The sequence below is a fragment of the Balaenoptera acutorostrata genome, chromosome 5 (genome assembly GCF_949987535.1).
Source record: "Balaenoptera acutorostrata chromosome 5, mBalAcu1.1, whole genome shotgun sequence".
NCBI classification, from domain to species: Eukaryota; Metazoa; Chordata; class Mammalia; order Artiodactyla; family Balaenopteridae; genus Balaenoptera; species Balaenoptera acutorostrata.
In genome coordinates this window covers 7,353,938-7,381,791 of record NC_080068.1, presented here as the reverse complement: position 1 = coordinate 7,381,791, position 27,854 = coordinate 7,353,938, and the positions used below count along the sequence as shown (strand labels likewise).

Below are 27,854 nucleotides of genomic sequence, written 5' to 3'. Positions count from 1 at the left end.
TCAACATCACTGATCATTAGAGAAATGGAAATCAAAACCACAATGAGGTATCACCTCACACCAGTCAGAATGGCCATCATCAAAAAATCTACAAGCAATAAATGCTGGAGAGGGTGTGGAGAAAAGGGAACCCTCTTGTGCTTTTGGTGGGCATGTAAATTGATACAGCCACTATGGAGAACAGTATGGAGGTTCCTTAAAAAACTACAAATAGAACTACCCTACGACCCAGCAATCCCACTACTGGGCATATACCCTGAGAAAACCATAATTCAAAAAGAGTCATGTACCACAATGTTCATTGCAGCTCTATTTACAATAGCCAGGACATGGAAGCAACCTAAATGTCCATCGACAGATGAATGGATAAAGAAGATGTGGCACATGTATACAATGGAATATTACTCAGCCATAGAAAGAAACGAAATTGAGTTATTTGTAGGGAGATGGATGGATCTAGAATCTGTCATGCAGTGAGGTAAGTCAGAAAGAGAAAAACAATGTATGCTGACACATATATATGGAATCTAAAATAAATAAAATGGTTCTGAAGAACCTAGGGGCAGGACAGGAATAAAGATGCAGACATAGAGAATGGACTTGAGGACACGGGGAGGGGGAAGGGGAAGCTGGGTCGAAGTGAGAGAGTGGCATGGACATATATACACTCCTAAATGTAAAATAGATAGCTAGTGGGAAGCAGCCGCATAGCACAGGGAGATCAGCTCGGTGTTTTGTGACCACCTAGAGGGGTGGGATAGGGAGGGTGGGAGGGAGACGCAAGAGGGAGGAGATATGGCGATATATATATATGTATAACTGATTCACTGTTAAAAAGCAGAAACTAACACAGCATTGTAAAGCAATTATACTCCAATAAAGATGTTCAAAAAAAAAAAAACTAGTTAAGGAAAAGATTACAAATATGTGAAACGGGGCTATTTCCCTATGCAAAATCCCTTCATTCTTGAAAAAAACAGCCCTTCAGAAGCCATTAACCATAATAAGGGAAATCTTTGTAAGGTTTGATCTGCAAAGGAACTGAATACAAGTCTGAATTATTTGAGATTGGGGTATTTCTTAGCCAGGAAAGGGGGACCTTCTGAGAGTGAAAGTGAGAAAATAGTGACTATAAAGGAAATGAAAGAGACAGTCAGTGACAGTGGTCCTGTGGATTAACAAACTCTAGTCTCAGGTTCCTGAGGGGAAATGCCCTTCACCCCAATCCCTGTCTCCTGACGCAACTTCAATGGAGGATGTGTTGAGGAAGAGCTGGGCGATTTTTTATGCAAAAAAGTTACAGGTTTTACTCTTTCATCATGTTTACCTTACTCTTTTATCATGTTTACATTCAATTTCTATAAATACACTTAACTTTGCCTGGACTTCCTCATTTCCCTCTCTGGCTTGCTAGAAAAATCTTGCCTAGATGCAGAGTCTAGGATGAGCTGAACGGTCTCTGTGCTTTTATTTGTCTAAAGTGCTTTCACTCACCCTTTACACTTCTTTACAAATTGTGTACTGATTTCTGTGTTTCTGGTAGCACTGCACTTTCAGGAAGATGGAATGTAGCATTTGATTCACGTAACTCTATAATTTGTGAAGTCTTCAATACCGTATCACAGGACAAATCTACAGACCATCTTAAGCCTTTCCTGGGAAGCCTATTAGCAGGTCCATTGTTTTGGGATGGCACGGATATTGTTGCAGCCCTCAAGGACCACATCACACATATGCAATTATTAAAAAAGAGGCCTGGAAGAAGACTTTTAACAACTGTATATTGAGACGGTTTGAGAATTTATTGCCCATTTTTGTGGGATTGACATGACAATATGAAAAGTGAATGAATCAATTAAAATGCATCTATTATGAGCAAGAGAAGATTCCCATTTCCTTAGAAAATCATGATTGACAAAATATCTGCTCCTCCAATTCTTGCCCAAGAATTCCCAAGCATCGTCTCCCATCAGTGCTTAGGAGGTAGGGATGGGCAGAGAGTTGACTCCTGCACCTCCAGAAACCCTTGCAGAAAGATCCCAAGCAGAAAGGCAGAAGTAGAGATAGACCCTTGGGCTTCAGAGAAAAAAAAAACAGATGATTGAATTGTCTGAAGATGGATCTTCCAAATTCGTCTTCTGAACTGGCAAATGGGGTCAACTTTGTGCCCTTGGCATTTCCGAGTTCAGGCTCCAGCTTCAAAGAATTCCTTGTGTTACACAAGGGGTCCACAAAGAACACGTCCCCGTGCATCCCTTCTTCACCTCAACCCTTCCTTATTGTGTACCTTCTTTCTTCTTCACGGAAGACAGCACAGAACTGACTAGTCCAACATAATTGACTATGAAGACAATGTGCTAAGTCTCAATAAAAGAAAGCACGGGACTTCCCTGGTGGCGCAGTGGTTAAGAATCCGCCTGCCAGTGCAGGGGACACGGGTTTGTTCACTGGTCCGGGAAGATCCCACATGCTGCAGAGCAACTAAGCCCGTGCACCACAACTACTGAGACTGCACTCTAGAGCCTGCGAGCCACAACTACTGAGCTCACATGCCACAACTACTGAAGCCCACACGCCTAGAGCCCAAGCTCCGCAATGAGAGAAGCCACCGCAATGAGAAGCCACGCACTGCAAAAAAAGAGTAGCCTCTGTTCGCCACAACTAGAGAAAGCTGGCGAGTAGCAAGGAAGACCCAACGCAGCCAAAAAAAAATTAAAAAATTAAAAAATAAAACTAAAAGGAAGCAAATGCATCTCACCAGTGAATGAAAACAATCTTGAAAAATCCATTTAGCCCCATTTTGGCATCTCCTCTCATGACGTCCTTAGTGAGTTTTCCAAGGTAAAATCTTATAACTGCTCAATAATTTCTAAAGAAAACAAAAATCCTGCCCACTTAGTGAAAGGCAAAGAGAAAGCTCAGCCTGTCTCTGAAAGACAATGGTCGTCTGGACAATGGGTTTGCACCCAAATGGCTTTTGGCTGTGGGGTGTGGAGTACTCTGCAAACTTTGTCTAGGGAAATCGCCGGAGCTTTGACTCCCCAGGAACATATAAAGGAAGAATGACTTGAGCAGAGGAAATCGATTCAGAGACACCTTGTGAAAGGAAGTGCAGGGGTCAGAGTCTCTGAGAACTGATGGGGAAAAGGGCAGCTGGTTACTCCTGGCCCGTATTCTCAGGTATATCACGGGTTCTGGTCACTGTTTCTGGAAGGAGAGGTGGGGCAAGGATAGAGTCTTCTTCAGCTTGTCCAACAAAGCGGAGCTTCACTAACAAGTGAAGAAAAGCTGTCACTTCTGGTTATTTTGAAAAGACTGAGGCACAGCAATCAGAGTTAGAGCTTTTTTTACAGTGATGCTTTAGTTTCTGCTGTACCGCAAAGTGAATCAGTTATACATATATCCACTCTTTAGAGTCTTTTCCATATAGGTCATTACAGAGTATTGACTAGAGTTCCCTGTGCTATATACAGTAGGTTCTTAATAATTATCTATTTTTTTATATAGTAGTGTGTGTATGTCAATCCCAATCTCCCAATTTATCCCGCCCCCCCTTCCCCCCTTGGTAATCATGTTTGTTTTCTACATCTGTGACTCTATTTCTGTTTTGTAAATAAGTTCATTTGTACCATTTTTTTAGATTCCACATATAAGCAATACAGATGGCCAAAAAGCATGTGAAAAGATGCTCAACATCACTAATTAGTTGAGAAATGCAAATCAAAACTACACTGAGGTATCACCTCACACCAGTCAGACTGGCCATCATCAAAAAGTCTACAAACAATAAATGCTGGCGAGGATGTGGAGAAAAGGAACCCTCTTGCACTGTTGGTGGGAATGTAAATTGTTACAACCATTATGGAGAACAGTATGGAGGATCCTTAAAAAACTAAATATATAACTACCGTATAATCCAGCAATCCCACTCCTGGGCATATATCCAGAGAAAACCATAATTCGAAAAGACACAGCACCCCAAGAGTGTTCATAGCAGCACTATTTACAATAGCCAAGACACAGAAGCAACGTAAATGTCTGTCAACAGAGGAATGGATAAAGAAGATGTGGTACATATATACAGTAGAATATTAGCCATAAAAAAGAATTAAATAATGCCATTTGCAGCAACATGGATGGACCTAGAGGTTGTCATACTGAGTGAAGTAAGTCAGACAGAGAAAGGCATGTATCAAAGTTAGAACTTTAAAAGCTTTCATTCACCCCTAAAATGCCCACTGAGCAAGGCAGGGTGGAAAACAAAGACCAACCAGACGTAGATCCTGCACTGACTGACTGTCAAGATTACGGCACAGCAGAGAACAACTTACGTCAGAGAGCGGCTCATGCCACAAGTGGAAGAAATAACGTGAAACTGGAAGAGGGAAATTATTTCCGAGTCAGGTTTTGTGGGACAGGTAGACGTGCGGAAATAGAGAAGCAAAATTCTGAGAGAAGAAATAGCATGGGCAAAGGCTTGGAAGGAGGGAATCTCCAGGCACTTCCAGGGCACAGGTGGTAGCGTGATTTAGGAATCAGAGGGGAAAATGAGATGTAATCCATGGGGATTTCCCTAAAAATGGGAGACAAAGCACGCTTCAGCTTGTCTGTGGTTAACATCCTTCTAAACAAGGAGACACTACTGCTCAATGGAACAGCTGAGAGCAAAAATCCTTCTAAATTTGGAGAAGTCCAAGGTGTCTTATTTGTATACTGAGTCTTCCCTGCAAGTTTCTAAATAAAGGAACTTAAGTGATCATCTTCTGCAACAGGGCTTCTCAACCTCAGCACTCTTGGCACTCTGGACTAGGTAACTCCTTGCTGTCCTACACGTTGCGGGATGCTGGCAAAGCAGCATCACAGGACTTGCTGAGTCAGCAGCCCCCGCCCCGCACCAGGTGTAACGATCACCGTGTCCAGACACTGCTCAGCGGCCTGGGGCACACAGACACCCCCAGCTGTGAGCTGCTGGCCCCCCAGCTCAGTGAGTCAGGCCTGCTCTCCCTGCAGAGACAGGAGGAAGGAGCAAGGCAAGCCCTTCAACGTGACGCAAACGGGGCAGGGGTCCATTTTGCTTCCAGAAGCATAAAGTATTCATAAATGGCACTCTTACAAAATGCAGACAGGATGTTTCTTATGACTCTCTTCACTGTTATAAGTAAGTAAAACCCGACTTCCCTAAAGTGTGGTTTCCAACCCCCCCTTCTCTTTTACTTGACAGCCTCTCACAGGAATGAAGGCAGCTATCATGTCCTCCACACCATCCTCATGTTGCCAAGAGCTGGTCTCTTGACCATCATATAATTTAACATTTATAATTATGTGTGGCCTAAATACTGTTGTAGTTACAGAAACGCTTGTGACACAGTTTTAAAAACTCTTTGTGAAAGAAAGTCCATTTCTAGTTATGGTGATGGAAATTAAGAGAAAATATTGATTGATGTCTAAGAAAGAGAGGGTTCTCAGTAACAAAATATAAGATTGATAAAACGAGTGACTAAAATCCTAAATCTTATGCATGTCTGTACTCAGGAATTCTGAGATGTGGCAGCTTTCTTTTTTTTTAATTTTAAAGGTAATGAGGGTGGGGAGGGGACCCATGGGTACAATCCCACGCATGTACCTATTACGTTACCTTAAGAGGATCCTAAAGTCTGATTCTTTCATTCAGTATGTGCGCTATCCTTCCTTAAAGATTTACCTGTAAGGAATACATGTCGAAGTAAGTATCTGATGTAGTATCTGATGATCACAGTAGGTTCTTGATGGCTAAGAGAGATGAGAGACATCATTACAGTGGTAGGGGAGAGAATTTCTTCATGTACAGTTTTGGCAATACCTGGAGAATATTTAAAGCAATTAAGCAATCAGGTTGTAATTCTTACTAGTTGTTAAGAATATATTCCTGATCTATGAAATATTAACAGGCTGGCATGATCCTTTGAAGGAACCATAGGGAAAAAAGTCACCAAATCCATCAATAAAGACTTGGTGGTAATGTTCTCTCTTTTATTTCAAAGGTGTCCTTGAATGGCCATTTTGGACAAAACTGGTTGTGGTGGCCATCGGCTTCACGGGAGGTCTGGTCTTCATGTACGTACAGTGCAAGGTCTACGTTCAGCTGTGGCGCAGGCTGAAGGCCTACAACCGCGTGATCTTTGTGCAGAACTGCCCCGACATGGCCAAGAGGCTGGAGAAGAGCTGCTCCTGCACGGTGAACACGGACGCCAAGGACGCCGGGGCAGTGCCTGCCTTACAAACGGGGACCAACGCACCGCCACCTTCGGAGGGCGGCCCCCCCGAAGTCATACCCGTGTGACGGGGCCGGCCGGGAGCGTGTCACTGGAGGATCGCCTGGCCCTCAGCCACTACAAGTGACAGACGTGATCCTGAGTTAGTCACCCTCTTTATCGTCTCTCCTCTTTCTGACTCACTTGTCCTCACTTTGCTCAAAAAGGAAAGGAGAAGAAACACCAGATGGTCAGAGCCCATGAAGCAGTCTCCAGTGTGAAGAGAAAATGTGCAACGTTGGCTGGAGAATGATTTCTGAGACCAGGGCCGCTGGAGCAAGGGATGCTTTCAGGCAACGAGGAGAGACTAACTGGACAGACCCATGAGCCTTCCCAGTAACAGGGCAAGGTCAAGAATAGGGACTTGAGTTGCAACGTGTCTTTCTTCTAGGGCCTCGTAATGTTAACGCTCTCTTCTGGAAAGGACAGGCACCTTGGGTTTAAGCTTGGCGCTGTCTGCACTGTCCCTAAGGTACATCAGAAGCAAACTCAGAAGATGCATATTTTGATATTCATACGTCGACAGCTAACAGGTTTTTATGGCTACAGTGGAGTCCAGTTGTTTCGACAGATGCATGTTTTTAAAATAGATGCAATACACATTTGAAGATATTGATACTTGGAATTATGTTTAAATCATGATTTTCAGAGATTTTTGGGTTTAATTAGCTCTGTTAAATACCCACAGGAGCCTTGTATGCTCCACCTGGACCCTCTAAAACAGTGTTGTCCAACAGAAATATAATGTGAGCCACAAATGAAGGCCACATATGCGAATTTAAATTTTCTAGTAGCCCCATTAGAAAAAGTAAAAATAAATAGGTGAAATGAATTTTGATAATACATTTTATTTAACACTATATACCCAAGTTATCATTTCAACGTCATCAATATAAAAAAAGTATTGAGTTATTTTACATCTTTTTTTATGAACCAAGTTTTCAAAATCCATAATGTTTACAGCATAGCTCAATTTGAATTAAACTTATTGGCTAGTGCAGCCCTAAAATTAGAGACAAAGCCTCTGCTTCATTTAACAATTGAATCTTTCAAAACAGCAGCTTAATTCATTCTTTTATTCAAAGTATCACAAATACTATTTTACAAAGCACTAAATTGATCAAATTAAATATCTTGGTTAATAGTTAGTTAGATGAAGTTACCATTTCTCTAAAGGGTGAAAAAACAAAACTATAAAGCAATCTGCCAGCGGTAAGTTCTGAAATTAACTTGTTTGCTACTATGAAGCACTTATAATAGGGAAAATAAAAATTTAATATCTTTCTTTGTTAAGTCAAACGTACCTTTTTTTTTATGAGGTGTCAACTTGACAGATGATGAGTAGTTATGACCAAGCATTTAGACTGTATTTTAAAAAGCTGACAGTATTTCCCTTGCTCAGCTGGGACGCAAAAATATTCAACAGATTCTGTGATAAGTAATAAATTGAATTGTTTAGGTTTGACAGTTCAGTTGATTATTGTATTCTTTGCATATTCATGTAAAACTGAAGTGTGAATGACATAGCAGTGAGCTAGATTAATGACTATAAATATAGTGGCCTGTCAAAGAGAGGTGTCTTACATAAAACGAGGTGATTTATTTTTGCTAGCTGTCGTATTTATTATTGTGAAAAGGCAACCGTGATGGCCACAGAACCAAAGCATGGGTATCGCATTGCACAAATCTGGGTATCACACTGATGCACTTTGTAATGGTCAGTGGGCTTTTTCCTCACAGGTTACCGTAGGGAAAGAAAAGAGAAATAAATCACCTTTTACTGAGGAGAAGGTTGACACGATGTGAGTAGTGGCTGACACTGAGTCCAGATAGTCCCAGTTCCTAGAAATAAAGCAAAGGTCAACAGTATCAACTTCGTGTGTGTGTGGCATGTGTTTGTTCCTGTATATATGTGAGAAAAACGGCAAGGTATTCAGTCAGGCAGGAAACAAAAGGTTTAAAACCCATCTTTCTTAAAACTTGCTGTAGGAGCGCGGAATGAAGGCACAGGAAAAACTAAGTTGAGGCAACTAAACTGGACCAAAATTTCTGCACAAATAAAGACATAGTGGTGTAATTAAAAACATAGGAAGCTTAAACAACCTGGACTTTGCATTAGCTCCTTAAATTTCCATTTTCAAGGTTTACGATGAATACGCTCACGGGTGATGAAGCTTTAGGTGATTTAATCACGGCACCTCACCCGAGGGATTAAACGTGACTCGTTTTTTTCTGATAATTTTCCTAAGCATTTCACTAATCCATTTCTCCTGAGGTTTAGCAATGGCAACAACTGTTTACAAATATTCCTGAGGGAACAAAATCTAGCCACCAGCAAACAAAGAAATGTTGATTTCTCTTTTGTTTGCTCTGTAAGGAAAAGGATTATTTACCTGAATTATACCATAAAATACCATTTAAACTCTGTCCGAACTTTAGCAATATAGGTAAGTGCATAATTTCACAGTGGAAGACGATTGGCTTAATAAATAATAATTTATTAAGGGGCATACTGAACACTAAGAAATTCTAGTATGAAAAGTAAATATAAGCATTACTGTATTAATGATAAAAAATGACACGGTGTTGTAAAACCATACGTAAATTCTCAAAATGAACTTGAATAGGCTTTGACTTTCTTGAAATGAGAAAATAATATAGCTCCCCAACACATTAAAAGTCAACATTATTCTGCTATTCTTTTTTAAACACTGAACTCCCAAATTTAAATCTTTAGAAGTTTTCCCGTAATGGCTGCTGATAGTTCAAACCATCTGAAATAACTATGTGCATTTAAAACCTAATGTTGATTCTTTTCTTTATGTTCTGTGTGGCAACGGTACATTTGTCCTTTCGATGACCGGGTTTGGCTTTGTGACAACACTTTTGTGGACTGGATATACCCTTCAAAAAGAAAAACTGCTCTCCGGAATGGCAATTTTTTGAAGCATGCTCACCTGCTTATGTAAGAAATAAAATGCAATTGAAACAAAGAACTGAAATTGAAGAATAAACTTATAGTTCTGCTAAAACCTTGGCTTTTTATCATCATGAATCTGTGGTATTATCAATACCAGAAAACGTACATTTATGCTGTTGATTTTTTAAAGAATTGTCACTCTAATTGTGTAAGATCAAAGATTAAATTGTAAAGATATGAAATCCAGTATTTTTTTTAAACTGAAGCCCAAAGGGCAATTAAACTTAAGTACAAACAAAATGTAAAAAAACAAAACAAAAATGTTCCCATCGACTTGGGACATAAAGCAATGGAGAAATAAAAGGAAGACAGGTATATACTCTGAAGGAGTCTTTCAAAATGCCCTAGGATTAAATCTCACTCCGAGCTTGTTACATGTGATTACAGTCCCAGAGATGGCCACATAGTTACATTTATCTTGTTTTGCAAAAGGTCCCTAAAACATCTATTTATTCTCACTCCGAGCTGCTGTTACATGTGATTATAGTTCCAGAGAGATGGCCACATGGTCACACTTATCTTGTTTTGCAGAAGGTCCCTAAAACATCTATTTATTTTGGCTGGAAAACTAGCTCATTAGAGCAATGACATCACTAAGATACTCTAATTGTCATGGAGGTGAGGTGGGGAGGAAGATTTTTGCATCTGCCTGACACAATTTACCTTTCCTTGCCATGCCAATGAATATTTTGGAACAAAGTAGAGCTCTTAAAACTTATCATTATTGTAGTTGTCATACGGTAATTGTGTAGGACTCACACCTTAATTAAGAAAGATGAAAATTAGTTTTCTTTCCTTAAGTCAGCCCAAAGGTGCTATTTTACCTACCAATACAGTTGAAAGGAAGTACTGTTATTTTGGGCTGCAGTGTTTCCTCCACATCTGAAGAAAGCCCATTTGAAACTGCATTAAAACAAACAAGGAAAAATTATTTTAACTGTGTGCAATTTTGGGGATTGAGCATTTGTACTTTTTTGGTTCTACCTAATTCTCTTGCATTAACAATTTACTGTTTTGTGAATAATGTGTACTAAGACAAATTAAGGAAAAGAAAATAATTACCTGTGAAAGAAAGACTTTGTATATTAAACAAGTGATCCAAACCTTTGTTGTGGTTTCTATATTTTTTGCCTAACTTACCTGGATTTCTGCAGATTTGTATCTGCAACATTCAAACAGCCTTAAGATTTTTTTTTTAATATATAAATTTACTTGCTTTATTTTTGGCTGCGTTGGGTCTTCGTCGCTGCACACCGGCTTTCTCTAGTTGCAGCGAGCGGGGTCTACTCTCCGTTGCAGTGCGCAGGCTTCTCATTGCGGTGGATTCTCTTGTTGCAGAGCATGGGCTCCAGGCGCGCGGGCTTCAGTAGTTGTAGCTCATGGGCTTAGTTGCTCTGTGGCGTGTGGGATCCTCCCGGGCCAGGGATCCAACCCGTGTCCCCTGCATTGGCAGGCGGATTCCTAACCACTGCGCCACAAGGGAAGCCCGAGTTCTTAAGATTTTATAATGGTCTGGGTTTTTAAGCAGGGTCTGAACGTATTTTAAGGCCAACATAGGTTGATCAACCCATGACATTTTAGGAAGGATTAAACAGGTGCATTAACAAGGGAAAACCAATGCAAATAATCTATACAGACTTTCAAACCCTGTTTTAAAGAAGAAGAAAAAAAAAACTTTAAGAAAAGTCACTATGTAATCTAGAGAAAGGATTTTCTCATGAATAAGGCTTGGATATACAAAAAAATATGACAGCATTTTTCTACCCAGAGATAATAAATACTAAGAGAAAGACTTTGGAATCTATTTCTAACCTAAGAGGAGGTCTGGTGATTAGTGAAGAAAATGTCCCCCTCCAAAGCCCCAACTTCTAAGCCTGAATCCGGCGGGTCAACAGACTACCTGGCCAGGGTGCCTGCCGGCCTACTAGACTAATTGTACGAGCTCATTCTTCTGCCCAAATTGGGTACCCACACGTGTAGTCTTCTCACACCTCCCAAATTACAACACACCTAGATCACAGATCATTGTCACTGTGTGTTCAGCCAGTGATCTAAAACTGGGAGCTGTGACGGGTACCAAGGGCAGCAAGGGTGGGGTGGATGCTTTAACTCAGGGAAACGGCAAGATAGGCAGCAAAGTCCTGAACAAGAAATGCCCAGCAAGGTTCAGCCAGTAGGGAAACAAGCCCTAGTTAGAGCAAGTTCATCACGTACAGAGACGGCAAAACAAAGGTGAACAGAGGTGCCAGCTCCCCAGGAGTCTCGTCCCAAGTGAAGGCACAGAAAACAAAGGGGCCAGAGGAGGGGATAGCACACTATCCGGGGCAGGACGCCCGTTGCTGAGAAGCCAATTCCATGATGCAGCTAAGCGATCGTGCAGCCTGCAGCTACGCCCGAGACTGAGGCAGGACAGTCTCACGCTTCATCAGAACCCGGGAGGCGATGACCACCCGCCGCACTTGTCCTCCCCGGAAGACAGGGAGGCGAATGTGGAGCGCCTTGGGGCACTTCCTCACAAGCGTCCTATGTCCTCCTCTTCCGAGAAGACCACACAGCATTCTTCTAAGGCTCAGCTTAGCTGCGACCAAGCCTGGCCGCGGTGGACACACACAAAGTCATCAGGGTGCCGGCAGAGTTCCGTCCCACCCTAGGAAAGGACAGAAGGCCAGCGTGTCTGAAATGAAGCCAGCCAAGGGCACGTGGAAACAAGCTGAGGTTGGAGAGGCCGTCAGGAATGAGATCATGTCAGGCCTCTCTGGCCATGGTACGGCATGTGAATTTCATTCCAATGTGCTGGATGTCAGCGCAGGTTCATCCGCTGTAACAAAGGTACCGTCTGGCGGGGGACGTCAGTCAGGGGCAGGCTGGCAGGGACGCTAGGCATGTGGGGCAAGGCGGTAGACGGGAGATCTCTTTACCTGCCTCTTGACTTTGATGTGAACCCAAAACTTCTTTAAAAAATAAAAGTGGTCAGAAATAAAATTATACCCCATCAAATAAACGTACCAAAGAGGACACCTATTCAACCTCCTGCCCTGAAGCATAAGCATTACAAGAGTAGAAAAGGCTATTTGAGGTGAACAGAGTCCCAAAGAGAGATCTATGTCTGCAAGGCAAGAAGTGGCCAGATATTAGGAACAGAGACTGCAGATACCAGTTACCGGGTCTGAGCTTGGAAACGTATCATTAGCCCAAGTCCATGGAGTTCAGCTTGCTGATGTAGACCAGGGGTTGGCAAACTGTGGCAAGCAGGCCAAATCCAGCCTGCAGCCTATTTGGGTATGGCCACAATGGGTTTTATATTTTTAAAGGGTGGTAAAACACACACACATACACAAAAGAATATGCAACAGAAACTGCATTTGGCCGGCAACATCTAAAATATTTACAATGCTATCTGCCATTCCATTTTACTATTTGCCAGCCACTAGTTGACACAGAAGTGCCAACGAAGTGTTACTCTCACTCTGTTCCACGGCCATGGACTGAAGAAGCCACCTTACAAAGGTGTAACACTCACGGAAAAGGGGCCGGGTAAGTGTCACTGAAGAAAGAACGCGCTCCACAGACAGAGGCTAAAGGGCCGTCTGAGAGCGCTAGTCTAAAGACAAACGATCTCTCCGGCTACCGTGGTCCAGCCAGGAGCCACGTGACAACCACCATCCTAAAGTCATTCGTTCAACAAATATTTATCCGTTCTGGTTCCAAGCAGTATAGCTTGTTATACTTTTTGCTTTGAAAGCACAAGGAAAACCAGGGACAAATGTTTGAGGGGGAGAATGATCTGCTATTTTCACAAGTTATTTACCTAACAGTAATGTTTTTTAAATATCAGACCAGACAAAACGGTTTTTATTCTCTTTACTGTAATTTATGGCTCAGTTTTTATGGCCATTTTGAAACTAAAAATGAATCCCCTCCCCCCAAAAAAGGAGAAGGAAATTTTCCAATGACTAAAGAGATAGGAACTTATTATATAACCATAAAACCATACTTTTGCACAGATTACTTAAAGCCAAAGCAAGGCAGCATCAGTTAAATCATTAAACATTAAATAATTAGAACCTTCAGAAGTAAAATCATAGAAATGTTTTATTTTTAATTTTCTGAAGTAAAAAAAACTGTTAACAAGACTTAGTTGATACCTAGTTACGTCATACAGCATTTTTTTTCCTTGAAAATACTCACATACTCCTGCATTGCATTCTTCAGGAAACAGACCAGAAGACACCTGCATTTAACAAGCTCTGTGAAGAACATTCAACCACATCCATGTTTTTCATGATACTAGAAATCCTGTTATACGTCAATTTAACCTATCTCTTAGAAGAAAAAATAAGATAATTGAAATGACTAGTTTTCTAATCTTTAGTTCTGTTTCCACAAATAAAACCTATCACTTTTCACAATGAGAAAGCAAAAAATAATATACAAGCCCAAAGAGCTAACCTGAAATCATTCATCCCCTTTATCAAGATAACAGGTTAAATGCAGGAGATAAACAGAACAAGAATAGTTACTGGTTTTTTTAAACCATTTGACTAACTCTGGCTCAAAGTTAATAAATAACAGCAATGTACAATCCATAAATGTATATAAATTCCGTATCACATTTTCCCTATTTTAAAAGGAAAGAAAATAGTTTTAATGGGTAAGAGGAAGAAGAGTAAAACATATTACTAAAAGGCAATTTTGCCATTGTCACTGCTCAAGAAGTACCACAGTAACCTTCTAGCAAACAGCTGCTGCCCATGCCCCAAAATGTGAGATTAGGTGATTCTAAGTAAACATGAGGGGGAAAATTACAACATTTTTTTGGTCCCCGTTCATATTGCTCTCCCAGCCCCAGAAATTCAGATTAAATGGATTTTGCAGAGCATTTCTACCTAGTCTAACAATGTAAACACAAAGCAACATTCATTTTTAAGTAAAAATCATAACACTGTTTTTGAAACTGAAAATGGGATTCTCATCATATAAGAGAATAAGCTAAACAGCAAATTGCTGTGTAGAGACAATTATTTACCGTAATCAATTCAAGTGTAAATTGAAGTTCTCAAATTATTTATTTTCAACTCAAGTAAAGACAATTAGGCCACTGCAGTCATCTCCTCATCTGTGTCACCTGATTCATCTTTCAGTTCCAATTCTCCTAAATCTCTGTCTACAGCTGTCACAGTTTTCTTCTTACACTTCTTAGGCACTGCATCATTAGCACAGATTTTTCTCATTTTAATGTTTGGCAATTTCTTCAGATCAAAATCCCATTCCCTAGACAAAAGAGAGAATGCAGAGGGTTGGTGAGGGGTGAGGTAGGGAAGTAATAAAGTCAATATTCAAAACTAAGCAGAAGAAAGTTTATAAATTTACAGCAGATTCAAATGCACTAGAAAAAAAATAATGTCCCAAGAACTGAGGTTTGCTTTTTCCATACTTAACTGCACTTTCTCATTAATCTACCATAGCGGTTAACTGCACAGACAATTCCACACATTCAAAATTTCCAAAGCAATGCAGGAAAATATTAGGTAAAAGTTACAAGGAAACTCCGTTCCATTCTTTTATTCTCCCTAACCCAAACACTTCCCTCTATTAGGACATATATGGTATCAAGAATCTCAGAAGTAGGAACTACATCATCCTGGAAAATCTCCAAAATGCACAGTCAGAAAAGGTTTTTCTTTTCACACACAATGGTAAATCACAATTCAGTTTTAGTAATCAAACAATTTTTTTGCTTATAATAAAAAACTTTTAGTTCTTCAACCCCAGCTTTTCTGTGACAATCCTATGTTCAATTACTTTACGAGCAATGTGAAGATTCTTCTGAGAACTGAACTCTGATACTAACAGTCTAGGCTAATTTCTTCTTATTTCTGGCTTTCTTTGGGGGAGGCAGAACATACACTGTTTTAGGAATAAAGAGAACATTTATATATCTGATTACTTAACATTACAGGCAAAAAAAATTAATGTATAATCTTAAGCTCCATGTACTTATAAATACATGTACATAGGCTACAAAGTGAACCACTTCTTAAATATGATCAATAAATTCTATTAGAGCTAATGTTTTATGAATACTAAATATTTTCTATGAATTCAGAAGTATAAAAATATAAAATAAGCTTAAGGGTTTCAAATAATATGGACTTACATGTACCTAATTTCAATTAAAATTTCAGGCTGATCAACGTGGTCTAGCTAATATCAAAATGATTAATAAAAATTATGTTCTAAAGACAAAGAACCCATGTTTGAAAACTGAAAACAGGAAATCCTACTCACTGGTCTCTCGGTCACACAGCACTATTAGAGAGACCACTGGGGCAACTGGTTCTTTATGATTTAACCATTTCCCCATACCACTTCCCACTAACCACCTTCTCCAGAAGGGGGTGCTGCCAACAGTATGGGGACAGGACTCAGCCAGCAAGTCTGCTGCTGACAATTTATCTTTTTAAAAAATAACAGCTGGGGAGGAACAAGGATATCATGTTCTTTAAGTACTATATTAAAGAATTTTAAAGTATTTTGAAAAACAAATAAAAGCACCAGGTCATTATCATTTCAGTGTACATCAGGCATCTCTAGCAGATGCTAAACTTAGGAAAACTCTTACTTCAACTGATGAGAGGAAAGGTTAAAAAGAACTCCCTAATTTTCTTTTAGCTCTAACATCTAGACTCAAAAGGGAAGAACGTTTATCTCTTATGTATTTTACTTGCAGCTTCGAAGAACAAAAGCGACAGACTCACCTAAAAGTTTTCAGATTACCTGCATTTAAAATGTCTGGAATCTCTGGAAAAGAAAATAATTTATATCTATTAGGCAATGTTTTCTATTATAACATTTATAGTTTCCTCGTTTATTATCTCACAAACAATAATAACTGACAGACAGCAAGAACATCCAAAGAAAAACAAAATTTCAAAGCATAATTATAATGCTATAATGAAAAGTAAGTTTTGCAAGTATAAAGACTACTTTAAGAAGGTGATTCAAAAAGAACACCATTAAATAATGTATTCTACCACAGAATCTATAAAATAAAACAAACCTATCAACAAAATAAACTCTGTCCTTTTAAACAGTAAAGGTGCCTGGCAAATTCTAACTATCAATCCCCTACAACAACATGCTCAGTTGTTTTATGTATTTTCTTGGTGAAAGGTGCAATTTTTTCAAGCATATACTTTGCTTTGGCAAGGTAGAGTTTGTCTGAGGAATGCAAGGATTATTAGATATTAAAAAATACTATTAAAAATGTAAAAAAAATTTTAAATAAACTATAATCAATAGATGTTCATTAAAGTTCACTAAAACTGAAACCCATTTGAAATAAACACTGGGTGTATGACAGCCCCTTGTCATGACTAGAAAGTGGGTCATAAACCTGCATGCATGGGTCACCCTTGCCGATGGAACACAAGAGGCAAGTTTAACAAAAAATGGAACACTGCTGCAAAAATTCTGGCCAGTGGATAAAATATTAAATAAAATCCAGTATCAATTAATGAAAAAGATAAAAATGTTTGACATGACTGTATGCTGACTTTTACAATAGCTTCAGAAAATAAGAGTATGAGGGGGTCAGGCGTTTAAAAGGTATAAATTAAGCACAATTATTTTTTTTAAGAAATTCTAATAAAATGAGTCAGGAACAGTTATACCACCATGGAGCAAGTGGGAGAGATGTCAGTTATCTTGTCTGCTCTGAACCTTATCAACACAGCATTTGGTGACAATCTGCCCACATGTTTCTAGATGCTTGTAAACTTGAGAGAGTTGACAACGTTTTTTTCACCAGACACATTCCCTGCATCTGGAATAAGGACTGTGGCGTAACTGGAAGACGAGGTCTGAGTGTTAGCACTGGCTCCACCACCAGCAGATGTGTGACCTGGAATGTGCTGTCAATCACTGCTGATTAACCTGTCGGCTGCAGGCTGAACAGACTGAGCACAGAGACCACCTGGGAGGCTGTCACGAGGGCAGAGCTGAGACGGTGGTGGCTCGAGCTCGAGGCGCTGGGGGCAGCAGCGCAAGCCGTCAGGCTCTTAAGTACATCCTGCTGAGGAGCTGCATGTGGAATGCGAAACCGTCGGCAGGGTTTCTGACACGAGCGACGGGGCAAGTGGTGATGTCCTGACGGACACACGGAGCTTGCGGGAGGAAGGAGTTTTAGGAGAAAAGCTGGACTCTGCTTTGGGACGCAAGCTGGAGATGCATATAAGACATTCAAGTAGATACTCTGAGAAACCCAAGTTTGATAATGCAAGTCTGGAGTTCTAGCGACAAGTACTGACAATATAAATTTGGAAGTTATGAGCATTTAAATGGTATTTAAAACCACAGGACTGAATGACATCAACTCAGGAATTCGTGTACGTAGAAAAGAGGCCCAAGGACAGGGACGTGGGTCAATATTTAGTTTGTGAGGCTATGAGGGATTCAACTCAGGACACTGAAGTCATGGCCAGTTGACCTGGAGGAAAACCAGGGAAGGTCAGGGACTTCTACCCCGAATAAAAAGTGTGACAAGAAACGAAGGGGTCATCTGTATAAAAACACTGCAGGAAAGCTGACTACGTGAGTGCCCAGTACAGGCACGATGCGTCTTAGCAACTTAAAGGTCATCGGTGACAAGGGCTTCTAGTTGAGTGGTGGCTACAAAAGCCTAATTAAGGGGTTCCAATAAAAATGGAAAAATGAGGAAATGGAGACGACAAGCATAGACAAATTTAGGTGAAAAGGACACAGGACTGGCTGAAGCTCTCCCTCAACCTCCTACAGTAGGTTCGGTGTCAGGCACTTGATACGTGAAATCTCACTTGACTTTTAAACAACCTGGGAAGGAGGTGCACTATTTACCTCTATTTTTAAATGGAAGGCAACAAGGCCAGCGAGTGGGTGGGAAGTAACCTGCCCTGTTATATAGTAAGCTGTAAGGGTTTAAGTCCAGATCTATCTAGTTCTGAAGTTACTCTGCTGTTTTTTCAGTGAAGAAACTCACTGCTTAGGAATGACGGAGAGGAACTGCCATCTGCTCAGGGCTCACAGTGCCGCTGAAGCTAAGTGCCCGATGCTAACCTTCCGACTGTCGAGGTGCCCGCTGCGAAGACATCCAACTCTACGGGTCTACTGCCAGACTGACACAGCTATGGCAAAACGACGAGGTAAGGGACCAGGCTCCCCACCCACGAAGTTCCCCTATTAGAAAGCCCCGGGGAACGCAGATAGCTGACCGCCTGAGTGACCCCGTTCCCCCTTCTGGCGCCTTTATGAAGAGTGAACCTGTGAAACCCTAGGCATCCCGCCTATGACCCTAACAAAGGCAGGGCCCCAAGTCCCTGTCCCCTCCCTCTTTCTCTACTGGAGACCTCGCTGTGTGGCCCTCAGGCATGTCCTGTACCGTCCAGGACTTCTAAGCACTAAATCTTGTTTTTTTTCAAAGCTCCCTGCTGGTTTTTGCTGAGGTGCACCCAGCAATCACAGTAAGAACCGCCAGGGTGGGTCCAGCCACAACACTGGCTCCAGTGGGGAGAATGCCTGTGGAGGCCGCCCCAGACCTTCCTGGCACACAGCATCGCTCTGGACAGGCTGGGACCAACACAACAGTCACCCACAGGGTATTTCCTCCAGGGCCCTACTGTTATTATTAAAATTTAAAAACCTAATGTTGCTTTAAGCATTTCATTTACTGCACTTCCCAAGCAAATCCACACAGGAATGCCTACAGGGACCAGGCAGGGAATGTGAATGAAGGAAGGTTTGGGACCACTGAATGCTCAAGTCTAAAAGGGACAGTTGCTACTTTGCTCTAGCAGACGATCGCATATTTCACGAGAAGCCAGAAATCTACGTTTTTCATGTGAAATCAGCAGATTTTTTTATACCGACAATTAATAACCCAAGCAAACACCATTTGCAGGCCATGTAGCCCTTGGGTCATCACCTGACTTTGGGCTTTGCAAGCCCTCACAAGTGCCCTCTCCTCTCCTCCTAAGCGCCTTTCTTCAGACAGTGTTGTTAAGCCCACAACACACTTGTCTTCAGGAACTGTAAGAAATGCTAGTGCTAAGAAAGAAAATTTGGTTTCTATAATTTCTCAAGAAACGCTGCAGCAAGTACAGCTCTTTACTACAAGACTTACAAAGACAAGAAGGACACAGTACTTACTCTAAAGAAACTTCAATGTGGTTGGAGATGGGCAAGTAATAACTCTAGAACAAAGCAAATTAAGTATACGCCGGAAGGGAGAGGAAAACTTTACTGTCACAGTAGAAAGATATGTCACTGTCAACACTGACAGTTTTGGGAATGTAGGAGAAAAAAAGAATGAATTCAAAAATTACTCCAAACACTCAAAAGGAAAGGAAATCAAAGGAAGAAAATCTAACTAAACTAAATAAATAGAATAAGTAAAGCCAAATCTGACCAGAAAGAAGGGAAGGTACCCTGTGAACACACCGAGGCCGCAGCCCCCGTACCGCCGCCCCTCCCGCTCCTACCGAGGCCGTAGCCCCCGTACCGCCGCCCCTCCTGAGGCCGCAGCCCCCGTACCGCCGCCCCTGCCTCTCCTACCGAGGCCGCAGCCCCCGTACCGCCGCCCCTCCTGAGGCCGCAGCCCCCGTACCGCCGCCCCTGCCTCTCCTACCGAGGCCGCAGCCCCCGTACCGCCGCCCCTCCTGAGGCCGTAGCCCCCGTACCGCCGCCCCTCCTGAGGCCGCAGCCCCCGTACCGCCGCCCCTGCCTCTCCTACCGAGGCCGCAGCCCCCGTACCGCCGCCCCTCCTGAGGCCGCAGCCCCCGTACCGCCGCCCCTCCCGCTCCTACCGAGGCTGTAGCCCCTGTACCGCCGCCCCTCCTGAGGCCGCAGCCCCCGTACCGCCGCCCCTGCCTCTCCTACCGAGGCCGTAGCCCCCGTACCGCCGCCCCTCCTGAGGCCGCAGCCCCCGTACCGCCGCCCCTCCCGCTCCTACCGAGGCTGTAGCCCCTGTACCGCCGCCCCTCCTGAGGCCGCAGCCCCCGTACCGCCGCCCCTCCCGCTCCTACCGAGGCCGTAGCCCCCGTACCGCCGCCCCTCCTGAGGCCGCAGCCCCCGTACCGCCGCCCCTGCCTCTCCTACCGAGGCCGCAGCCCCCGTACCGCCGCCCCTGCCTCTCCTACCGAGGCCGTAGCCCCCGTACCGCCGCCCCTCCTGAGGCCGCAGCCCCCGTACCGCCGCCCCTCCCGCTCCTACCGAGGCTGTAGCCCCTGTACCGCCGCCCCTGCCTCTCCTACCGAGGCCGTAGCCCCCGTACCGCCGCCCCTCCTGAGGCCGCAGCCCCCGTACCGCCGCCCCTCCCGCTCCTACCGAGGCCGTAGCCCCCGTACCGCCGCCCCTCCTGAGGCCGCAGCCCCCGTACCGCCGCCCCTCCCGCTCCTACCGAGGCCGTAGCCCCCGTACCGCCGCCCCTCCTGAGGCCGCAGCCCCCGTACCGCCGCCCCTGCCTCTCCTACCGAGGCCGTAGCCCCCGTACTGCCGCCTCTCCCGCGCCACAGTCTGCTTGATGGCCGCCTCTCGGGAGCAGTGCCGCCGGCCCTGCCTGGCCTTGACGCTGTTGTGTAACTCAATCTGCTCCAGCTCACTGCTGAACCGATTCAAATACCTGAAAAACAAGAAACTGATCTGACTTACAGAGTCTCTGTGTGGCTTATATTAGTTCATTTAAAATATAACCCCCCCCAAAAACAACCATAACCCCCAGCCTGCGCCTGTCCCTTAAGTTTTTATATTCCTCTGAGTTCCTGAAGTTGTCAGACCTCAGACCCTCTCTTGGTAACTAACCATTTTCAAAATCTCTGGGACCACACCACAGCCTGCCATTAACGTGTCTGTTCAACAAACTCCGTGTCCTCGTACTCAGCCACCTCCTGGACACCTCCATCTGGCTTAACACGCCACCCCTGGACTCGCCTCCGCGCTGCCCCTAGGCGCCGCCTCCCGACCCGCTCCATCCCCTGGTACACCCATTCATCCAGTTGCCCAAGTGAGGAATGTGAGTGCCCCCCTTGACTCCTTCCCCTCTCTCTTTTACGCCACATCTAAGTCGTCATTGAAGACTTGGGACTTCCACCTCCTTGAAGTGTCTGCATTCTTTCACTTCTCTTCACCACACTGCTCCCACCATCACCTTGCCTGGAACTGCTTCATCAGCCTCTCAGCAGTCTCCCAGCCAAAGCCTGCCCCCTCATCCATTTTCCTCATTCCTCCAACTGTGACCTTTCTAAAGTTTAAAAATGTGACCATCTCAGGTGCTTGCTGTAACTGTGTCTCCCACAGTCCTTGGATAAAGTCCAAACTCTTACACTGATATCTGAGATCTTTCATAAGCTGGTTGTTTATCCTACTTGTCACAATTCCCTCCTTGAACCTATTATTTCAGTCTTATTAGATGTCTGGCAGATCACTAAATATGCTGCTCTCACCCCTGGGCCTTTCAGATCTTGTTCTCTCTGCCTAGAGGCTCCTCAAACTACCTCACCTCAATCTGCTAACCCCTATCTTCAAATGGCAGTCTAGATGACATTCCTCCAGGAAGCCAAGAAACTGGGTTAACTACCACTCTGAGGCCCAGAAAGGTTACAAAGCTACTAAAATGGCTAAGCTAGTATAAGAATCCAAAGTCTTGATAACAAAGCTCATTTGCTCATCTATAAATCCCGAATAGAACTCTGAATCTTGAAGAATCAAGCTGGGGAATTCCTGTTACTGACCCTTTGCTCATAACATGCCCAGTGTTTACCTTTCAATTAATTCACAAGCATCTCTCTTTGAATATCCTACTTTTTTGGGATCAAGATGATTTTGAAACCACTGCAGTTTTTCACCTATAACAACAAGTACCAAGACAGTTTAACACCACAAGTCATCATTCAAGCAGAGGTAGTCATTATAATTTTCAACATCAATGCGTTTAAAACAGTATCAAAATTTATTTCAAAGTTAAATACAAAGTTTTGTGTGGGCTCAAAGCTAACTAAACCAGTCTGTCAGAAATTAAATTGTCACATCTTAATTTGGGGAAGAGACAAGGGTAGCAGGGATGCTTTTCTGTATATATTTCTTATCCAGTAAGGATACAAAAAATTTAAAAAAAGAAAGAACACTCTAACAGAACATGAAGTTCTGAGTATTTATAAAGCAAAGAATAGAACTTGCTGAAATAACAAAAATGAGAGTCTGATTAATGAAGAGGATGACATCGGCTGAACGTTTAATAAGCAGCAGGCACTACGTCAAGATCTTTACAACCCTATGAGGATTATTATTATTATTATCATCATCTCCATTTAGAAGAGAAAGGTTAAGTAACCTGTTCAGGGCCTCACAGTTAGTAAATATCTTAAGCATACAAGATCTGCCAGATACTGTGCAGAATGACTGACATTTATGATCACGGAGCTAACAGACCTCATCCTTATGAGTAAATCTTACCATTGGGGTGTCACTTTCAATTAGATTTCTTAATATTACAAATCAAGAAATGGCCCTACCCAGGATTACTGATAAACCATTCAGAAACACTATTCTATTGCCTGATAAAGCATTAGAGTTAATGGTTCAAATACCTTTCATTTTGGTTATAAAGCCTAATAGCCACTCTTCTGAAATCTCAGACTTGTCACACACACAAAAAGACTGTAACACTGAGATACAGACTGAGGATGTATATATTGACATCATTAAATATGAATTGTTGTTTTCAAAATCCTTCATAATTCTAATGGTCAGGGAGCTAGAATTAAACTTGAGAGAAAGACAGAGAGAGACAGGAAGGGGGGATGGATAAAAATAGGTAGGTAGGTACTAAACAGTTTCTAGAAAACTGAGCTAGGTATTATTAACACTGTTTGTTCTCAGAGTTTAATGATTGATTTTATTTTGTTTTGATCAAGCCTGGTAGAGAAAATTCACTTAGATAAAAATAGTATTTTACTAAGAGAGTCAAAAGAAAATAGGTATAGAAAAGAACTTCAAATATGTATATCCACTTACCAATAAGGTTGAGACGCAACGCCTTTTCATTCTTCAGTCTTGGGAGAAAAAGTGTATGTGTTAGAAAACTTCCAAAGCAAGTTTTAAAAATCTGTCAAAAACAACAAAAACTACCCAAAGAACCTTAATTCAAAGATCATTCTTTTATGCATATGAAATTAATTTTTAAAAATTATTTTATTTACTTATGTGGTTGCACCGGGTCTTCGCTGGAGCAGGCGGGCTCCTTAGCTGCGGCACGTGGGCTCCTTAGTGGCGGCCTGCGAACTCTTAGTTGCGACATGCATGTGGGATCTAGTTCCCTGACCAGGGATCGAACCCAGGCCCCCTGCATTGGGAGCGTGGAGCCTTACCCACTAGACCACCAGGGATGTCCCGAAATTAATTATTTTTAATGAAGAAACATTGAATACCATGCTTCTCTTTTAAATCACTGGAACAAAATGTTGTTAAAAATTCTTTTCCTGCTCTGCAATGACTACACGATACCTATAGAACAAATTGGTTTTGAGAACACAAAAGAAACCTTGATTATACTTTGTAATATGCAGAATACTTGTGCACAAAAGAATAATGAGGACCTTCTAGAAGACTGAGTGCTGCCACCAAGACCAAAATGCATCACTATCACCTTTTAAACTTCAACAAGAACAAAAGAATGTTTACTTTTCATCAATTTGGTAAGAATTATAACAAAGAAAAAGAACTTATTTACTCTCAAAAAATTGGTCTAGGTGATATATACCTCCTATTGTTGTTATTCTAAATTCTAATTCATTCAGAAAAGACCTTTGGATGCTAGTTTTTGCAACACTTTATGCTAGCCACTAGGGATACAGCAATGAAGAAAAAAAAAAATCCACTGTCCCTGCCCTAACAAAGCAGACCAGATTTACCCTCCCACTTAAAGCAACTAGAAAACTGGAGAACTAAAATGAAGCCTTTTTAATAAAAACTTTTTAGCCACAGAATGGAGAAAATATTCACAAAACAAAAACATACCTGCATTAAGAATATACAAATAGTTCTTACTACTTAACAACAGATAAAATTCAAAACCAAAAGGAAAAAGATTTTAAGAGACTTCTCATCAAAGACATAAAAGTGAACAAAAAGCACACAAAAATATATCATTAGTCATAAAGAAATACAAATTAAAACCACATTGAGATACTACTGTACACCTACTAGATTGGCTAAAATCTGTTTTAAAACTGAAAATACAACATGTTTGAGAGGAAATGGAGTGAATGTAACTCTTACACATCACTGGTGAAAAAATAAAATGGTACCATCACTGCAGATAAGGTAATTTTTTATATACTTAAACATTACCCCCACCACATGACTTCACTCTTTTAAACAATTTCTTAAAAACTCAATTTTTTATTTACTTAAACATATATCTTTTGTATGACCCAGCAATTCCAGTTCTAAGAACTGAAAGAAAAATGTTTTATGTCCACAGAAAGACCCGTACACGAATGTTCATGGCAGCTTTATCAAAATGTAACAGCAGGGTTGATAATCTTTGCTTAAATGTCAGCTAGTAACAAACCAGGCTTTGAGGGCCATGTGGTTGGTCTGTCGTAACTACTCATCTCTGCCACTGTAGCCTCAAAGCAGCTGCAAACAACGTGAAAGGAATGGGCATAGCTGCTTTCCAATAAAACAAACTTTTTTTATAAAAACAGGTGGATGGCCACTTAGTTTGCAGACCCTGAAAAGAGCCAAAAACTATAAACAATCCAAATGACCATCAACAGGTAAATGGATTTAAAAACTGCATATCCATACAATGGAACACTACTCAGTAATAAAAGAGAAAGACAACAAATTTCACAAACATTATAACTGAAAAAAACTGGCACAAAAATTGCATACAGTATGATTGCATTTACATGAAACACTACGGAAGACAAATCTCATCTACCAAAATAAAGAGCAAATCAACAGGTGCCCAAGGCTAGGGGCGGAGAGCTGAGACTCGACCGGCAAGAGCTTTGGGGGGGATGGAAATGCACTCTACGTACACTGACCGCAGTGGTTATACCACGTACTGTCAAAACCCAGACGCTGTACACTTCAAACATGTCTACGTTGTCCTATCTTATTTATACCTCAGGGAGAAGTCTAGTTAGAAGTCAAGTTTGCTACGGTTCTGAATGAACGCACTGGGGGCCTGAACTGCAGTGGGGTGGAGCTGGGATGAAGAAAAGAAGAGAAACCTGAGACTAATTCTCAAAAACAGTTGTTTCCTAGATTCTTACCCATTATGCTTAGCTTCTGTCTGTTAATTTTCCATATTAAGTAATCTTCATTTGCTATGGAGAGTTCTTTGCTACATGCCCAACGGGACAAAATATGAGAGTACACAGCAACAAGATGTCACCACGCTGAGAAGTCATAAAATAAAGCTGACGTCATGATACGGAATAGCGCTTTGCCGCCTGTAAACTGTGCACCACTTGAAATGCGCTACCACGCTACTTCAAACCACACTAGTTCCTATCAATAGGAACAGAAGCAGTATTTCATACAGTCCTAAATCAGAGCGTTCAAATGCTCAAGATGAAGGACGTCTGACTCTCCCTCTGTGCTGCTCGTCACACCTGCAGTACCTTCAGGCAAGCAGACCCCACCTCTAAGAGTCTACCTGATGAATCCAGCAGCTCTGCGCCCTAACAATATCCTGCCCCTGATCCTACCCCACCTCTCTCACTCCCTAAAAATGAATCTTAGGAAGCAGCACAAAGAACCCTGGACCCTCTGCTAAAGAGCGGAGAGCAGACACTCGGGCTGCTTGGCTACCCTCCTTCCAGATAACGCCAAGTGTCTTCGGCGGGCAAGCGCTACCGGGACGCGGTGACACCCAAGACCGCCCCCACTGCCGACTCTCGCTGCTTGGATATTCACGCCCCTCTCCTCCCTGAGCGTGGCTGGACCTAGTGACTCGTTTCTAACAAGTAAAATAGTGCCACAGTGATGGACGTGACCTAGAAATGACGTTACAAACGTTGTCTTCTCTTTTTTAAACTGAGCCAAGGAACGGCCCCTTTATTCTGAGGCTGAGCAGCAACGGACTCCCTCCCTTCTAACTGCTCCGCCCCCCACCAACAGCTGCCGCAACAGGTCTGTGGACTACCACGTAAACAGCCTGGAAGCAAAACCTCTCCCTATCAAGCTCTGCGATGAATGCGGCCCCAGCCAACACCTTGACTGTAACCTTGAGAGAGACCCTGAGCCTGAGCACCCAGTTAAGTGGCTCTGGGATTCCTGACCAAGAAACTGTTTGTTTCAAGCTGCTGAGTAAAGCAGCAGTTGCTAACTGCTATTTCTTTCTAAGAAGTCACAGGCACCTGACGTTCAAGGTAAGCCCTGTTGGTACCTCTTCTATCACGTTGCTTACAGCTGCCACTACAGTCTGAGTATCTTATCACCAACCATCTTTTGAAGATATGCAATTCACCATCTCTGTCTTGCTGGAAGTGCTGCTCTAAGGCAGGGAGATGAGCAGCATTTCAAGACGCCATTTGTGACCATGCCCCCACTTAACTGAATAGGACTCACGGTCACCGACGCTGCTACTCATGACAAGTGTAAGCCTGTAGACACTATCACAACTGTACGTGTGTTTCTTTCTGGGGCTGTGACTGCTACACTGATGACTTCTTTCAAATAAATTAAGAAAAAAGAGAAAGCTCAGTCTGTTTAGAGCATCACCCAAGCACAAAAAAATTAAATATTTTTCAACTCTGTACTATTAAAATAGAACCTTGGCCAACAACAGAACTTCTTTAGGACAAGTTTTATATATGAGATTAGCATGTTGTTCTGCTTTATCCTTAGGTAATCTTTCTGTAATGCTGACTGTAAATCAACATTAAATCAGTGCATAGGATCCTGAATATAACTAACAACATATAAACATCACACGTATTTACAGTGAACTGAAGTACTTAATCACATTCTAAAGCATTATTTCTTAAAATACTGCATGTATACCACTGGTACTATGTAAGGTAATTTTAGGTAGTTCATATACACAGAATTAAATAATCTTTAATCAAATGGTAAGCAAGTTACTTTTCCCGTCATTTTCTTTGAACCCTTTCCGATTACATTAAGGAGAAAACTTAGTTTAACGTGAGTTTATTTTACAAGTCTTCCAACCTTTCCCAAATCTTTCCACCAAAAATCAGCAAGCATGCCTCAAGCTCAAACCACTCAGGGAAGACAATAGTATCTACTTGGTTTTAACAGAGATAAAATGTCTCCTTTAAAAACAATGTTCAAGGGGAAATTATTTTTGAAGAACATAATTAAAGAACACTCTACATCAGTGCCTGAGCCAGCAGCAACGGCATCAGTATTACTGGACACCTGGCAGAAATGCAACACCTCGGCCCTGTCCCATGCCTTCTGAATGGAAACCTCTAGGAATGAGGCCCAGAAAACTACTTTAATACACCTTACAGGTGCATCTCATGTATACCAAAGTTTGTGAAATACTGATATAGGTGATAGCCAAATCATGTAAG

At 42.2% G+C, this 27,854-nt stretch overlaps 2 protein-coding genes and 1 long non-coding RNA gene across 5 annotated transcripts in view; 1 reads left to right on the top strand and 2 right to left on the bottom strand.

The window, feature by feature from the left end:
- Nucleotides 1-6,319, top strand: part of MARCHF1 (membrane associated ring-CH-type finger 1) — a 456,345-nt gene extending 450,026 nt beyond the window's left edge. For both annotated transcript variants that reach the window (XM_007184128.2, XM_057546274.1), the window contains one exon: nucleotides 6,021-6,319. In XM_007184128.2, coding sequence (XP_007184190.1) covers nucleotides 6,021-6,319 — 299 coding nt within the window. The remainder of the gene's footprint in view (nucleotides 1-6,020) is intronic.
- The window catches only part of LOC114238164 (uncharacterized), a 33,787-nt gene extending 23,308 nt beyond the window's left edge, over nucleotides 1-10,479 (bottom strand). The window contains exons 1-2 of the long non-coding RNA XR_009008298.1: nucleotides 7,595-10,479; nucleotides 5,702-5,769 (exon numbers count right to left, since the gene is read on the bottom strand). This is a non-coding gene — a long non-coding RNA (uncharacterized LOC114238164). The remainder of the gene's footprint in view (nucleotides 1-5,701; nucleotides 5,770-7,594) is intronic.
- A 2,865-nt stretch (nucleotides 10,480-13,344) lies between these two features.
- The window catches only part of TMA16 (translation machinery associated 16 homolog), a 36,375-nt gene continuing 21,865 nt past the window's right edge, over nucleotides 13,345-27,854 (bottom strand). Inside the window, exons 3-7 of one of the 2 annotated variants that reach the window (XM_057546294.1) lie at nucleotides 23,314-23,351; nucleotides 22,061-22,145; nucleotides 20,775-20,938; nucleotides 16,029-16,071; nucleotides 13,345-14,541 (exon numbers count right to left, since the gene is read on the bottom strand). In XM_057546294.1, the coding sequence (XP_057402277.1) occupies nucleotides 14,361-14,541; nucleotides 16,029-16,071; nucleotides 20,775-20,938; nucleotides 22,061-22,145; nucleotides 23,314-23,351 (511 nt within the window). In that variant the 3' untranslated portion in view covers nucleotides 13,345-14,360. The remainder of the gene's footprint in view (nucleotides 14,542-16,028; nucleotides 16,072-20,774; nucleotides 20,939-22,060; nucleotides 22,146-23,313; nucleotides 23,352-27,854) is intronic. The other variant, XM_057546295.1, reaches the window with a different exon arrangement.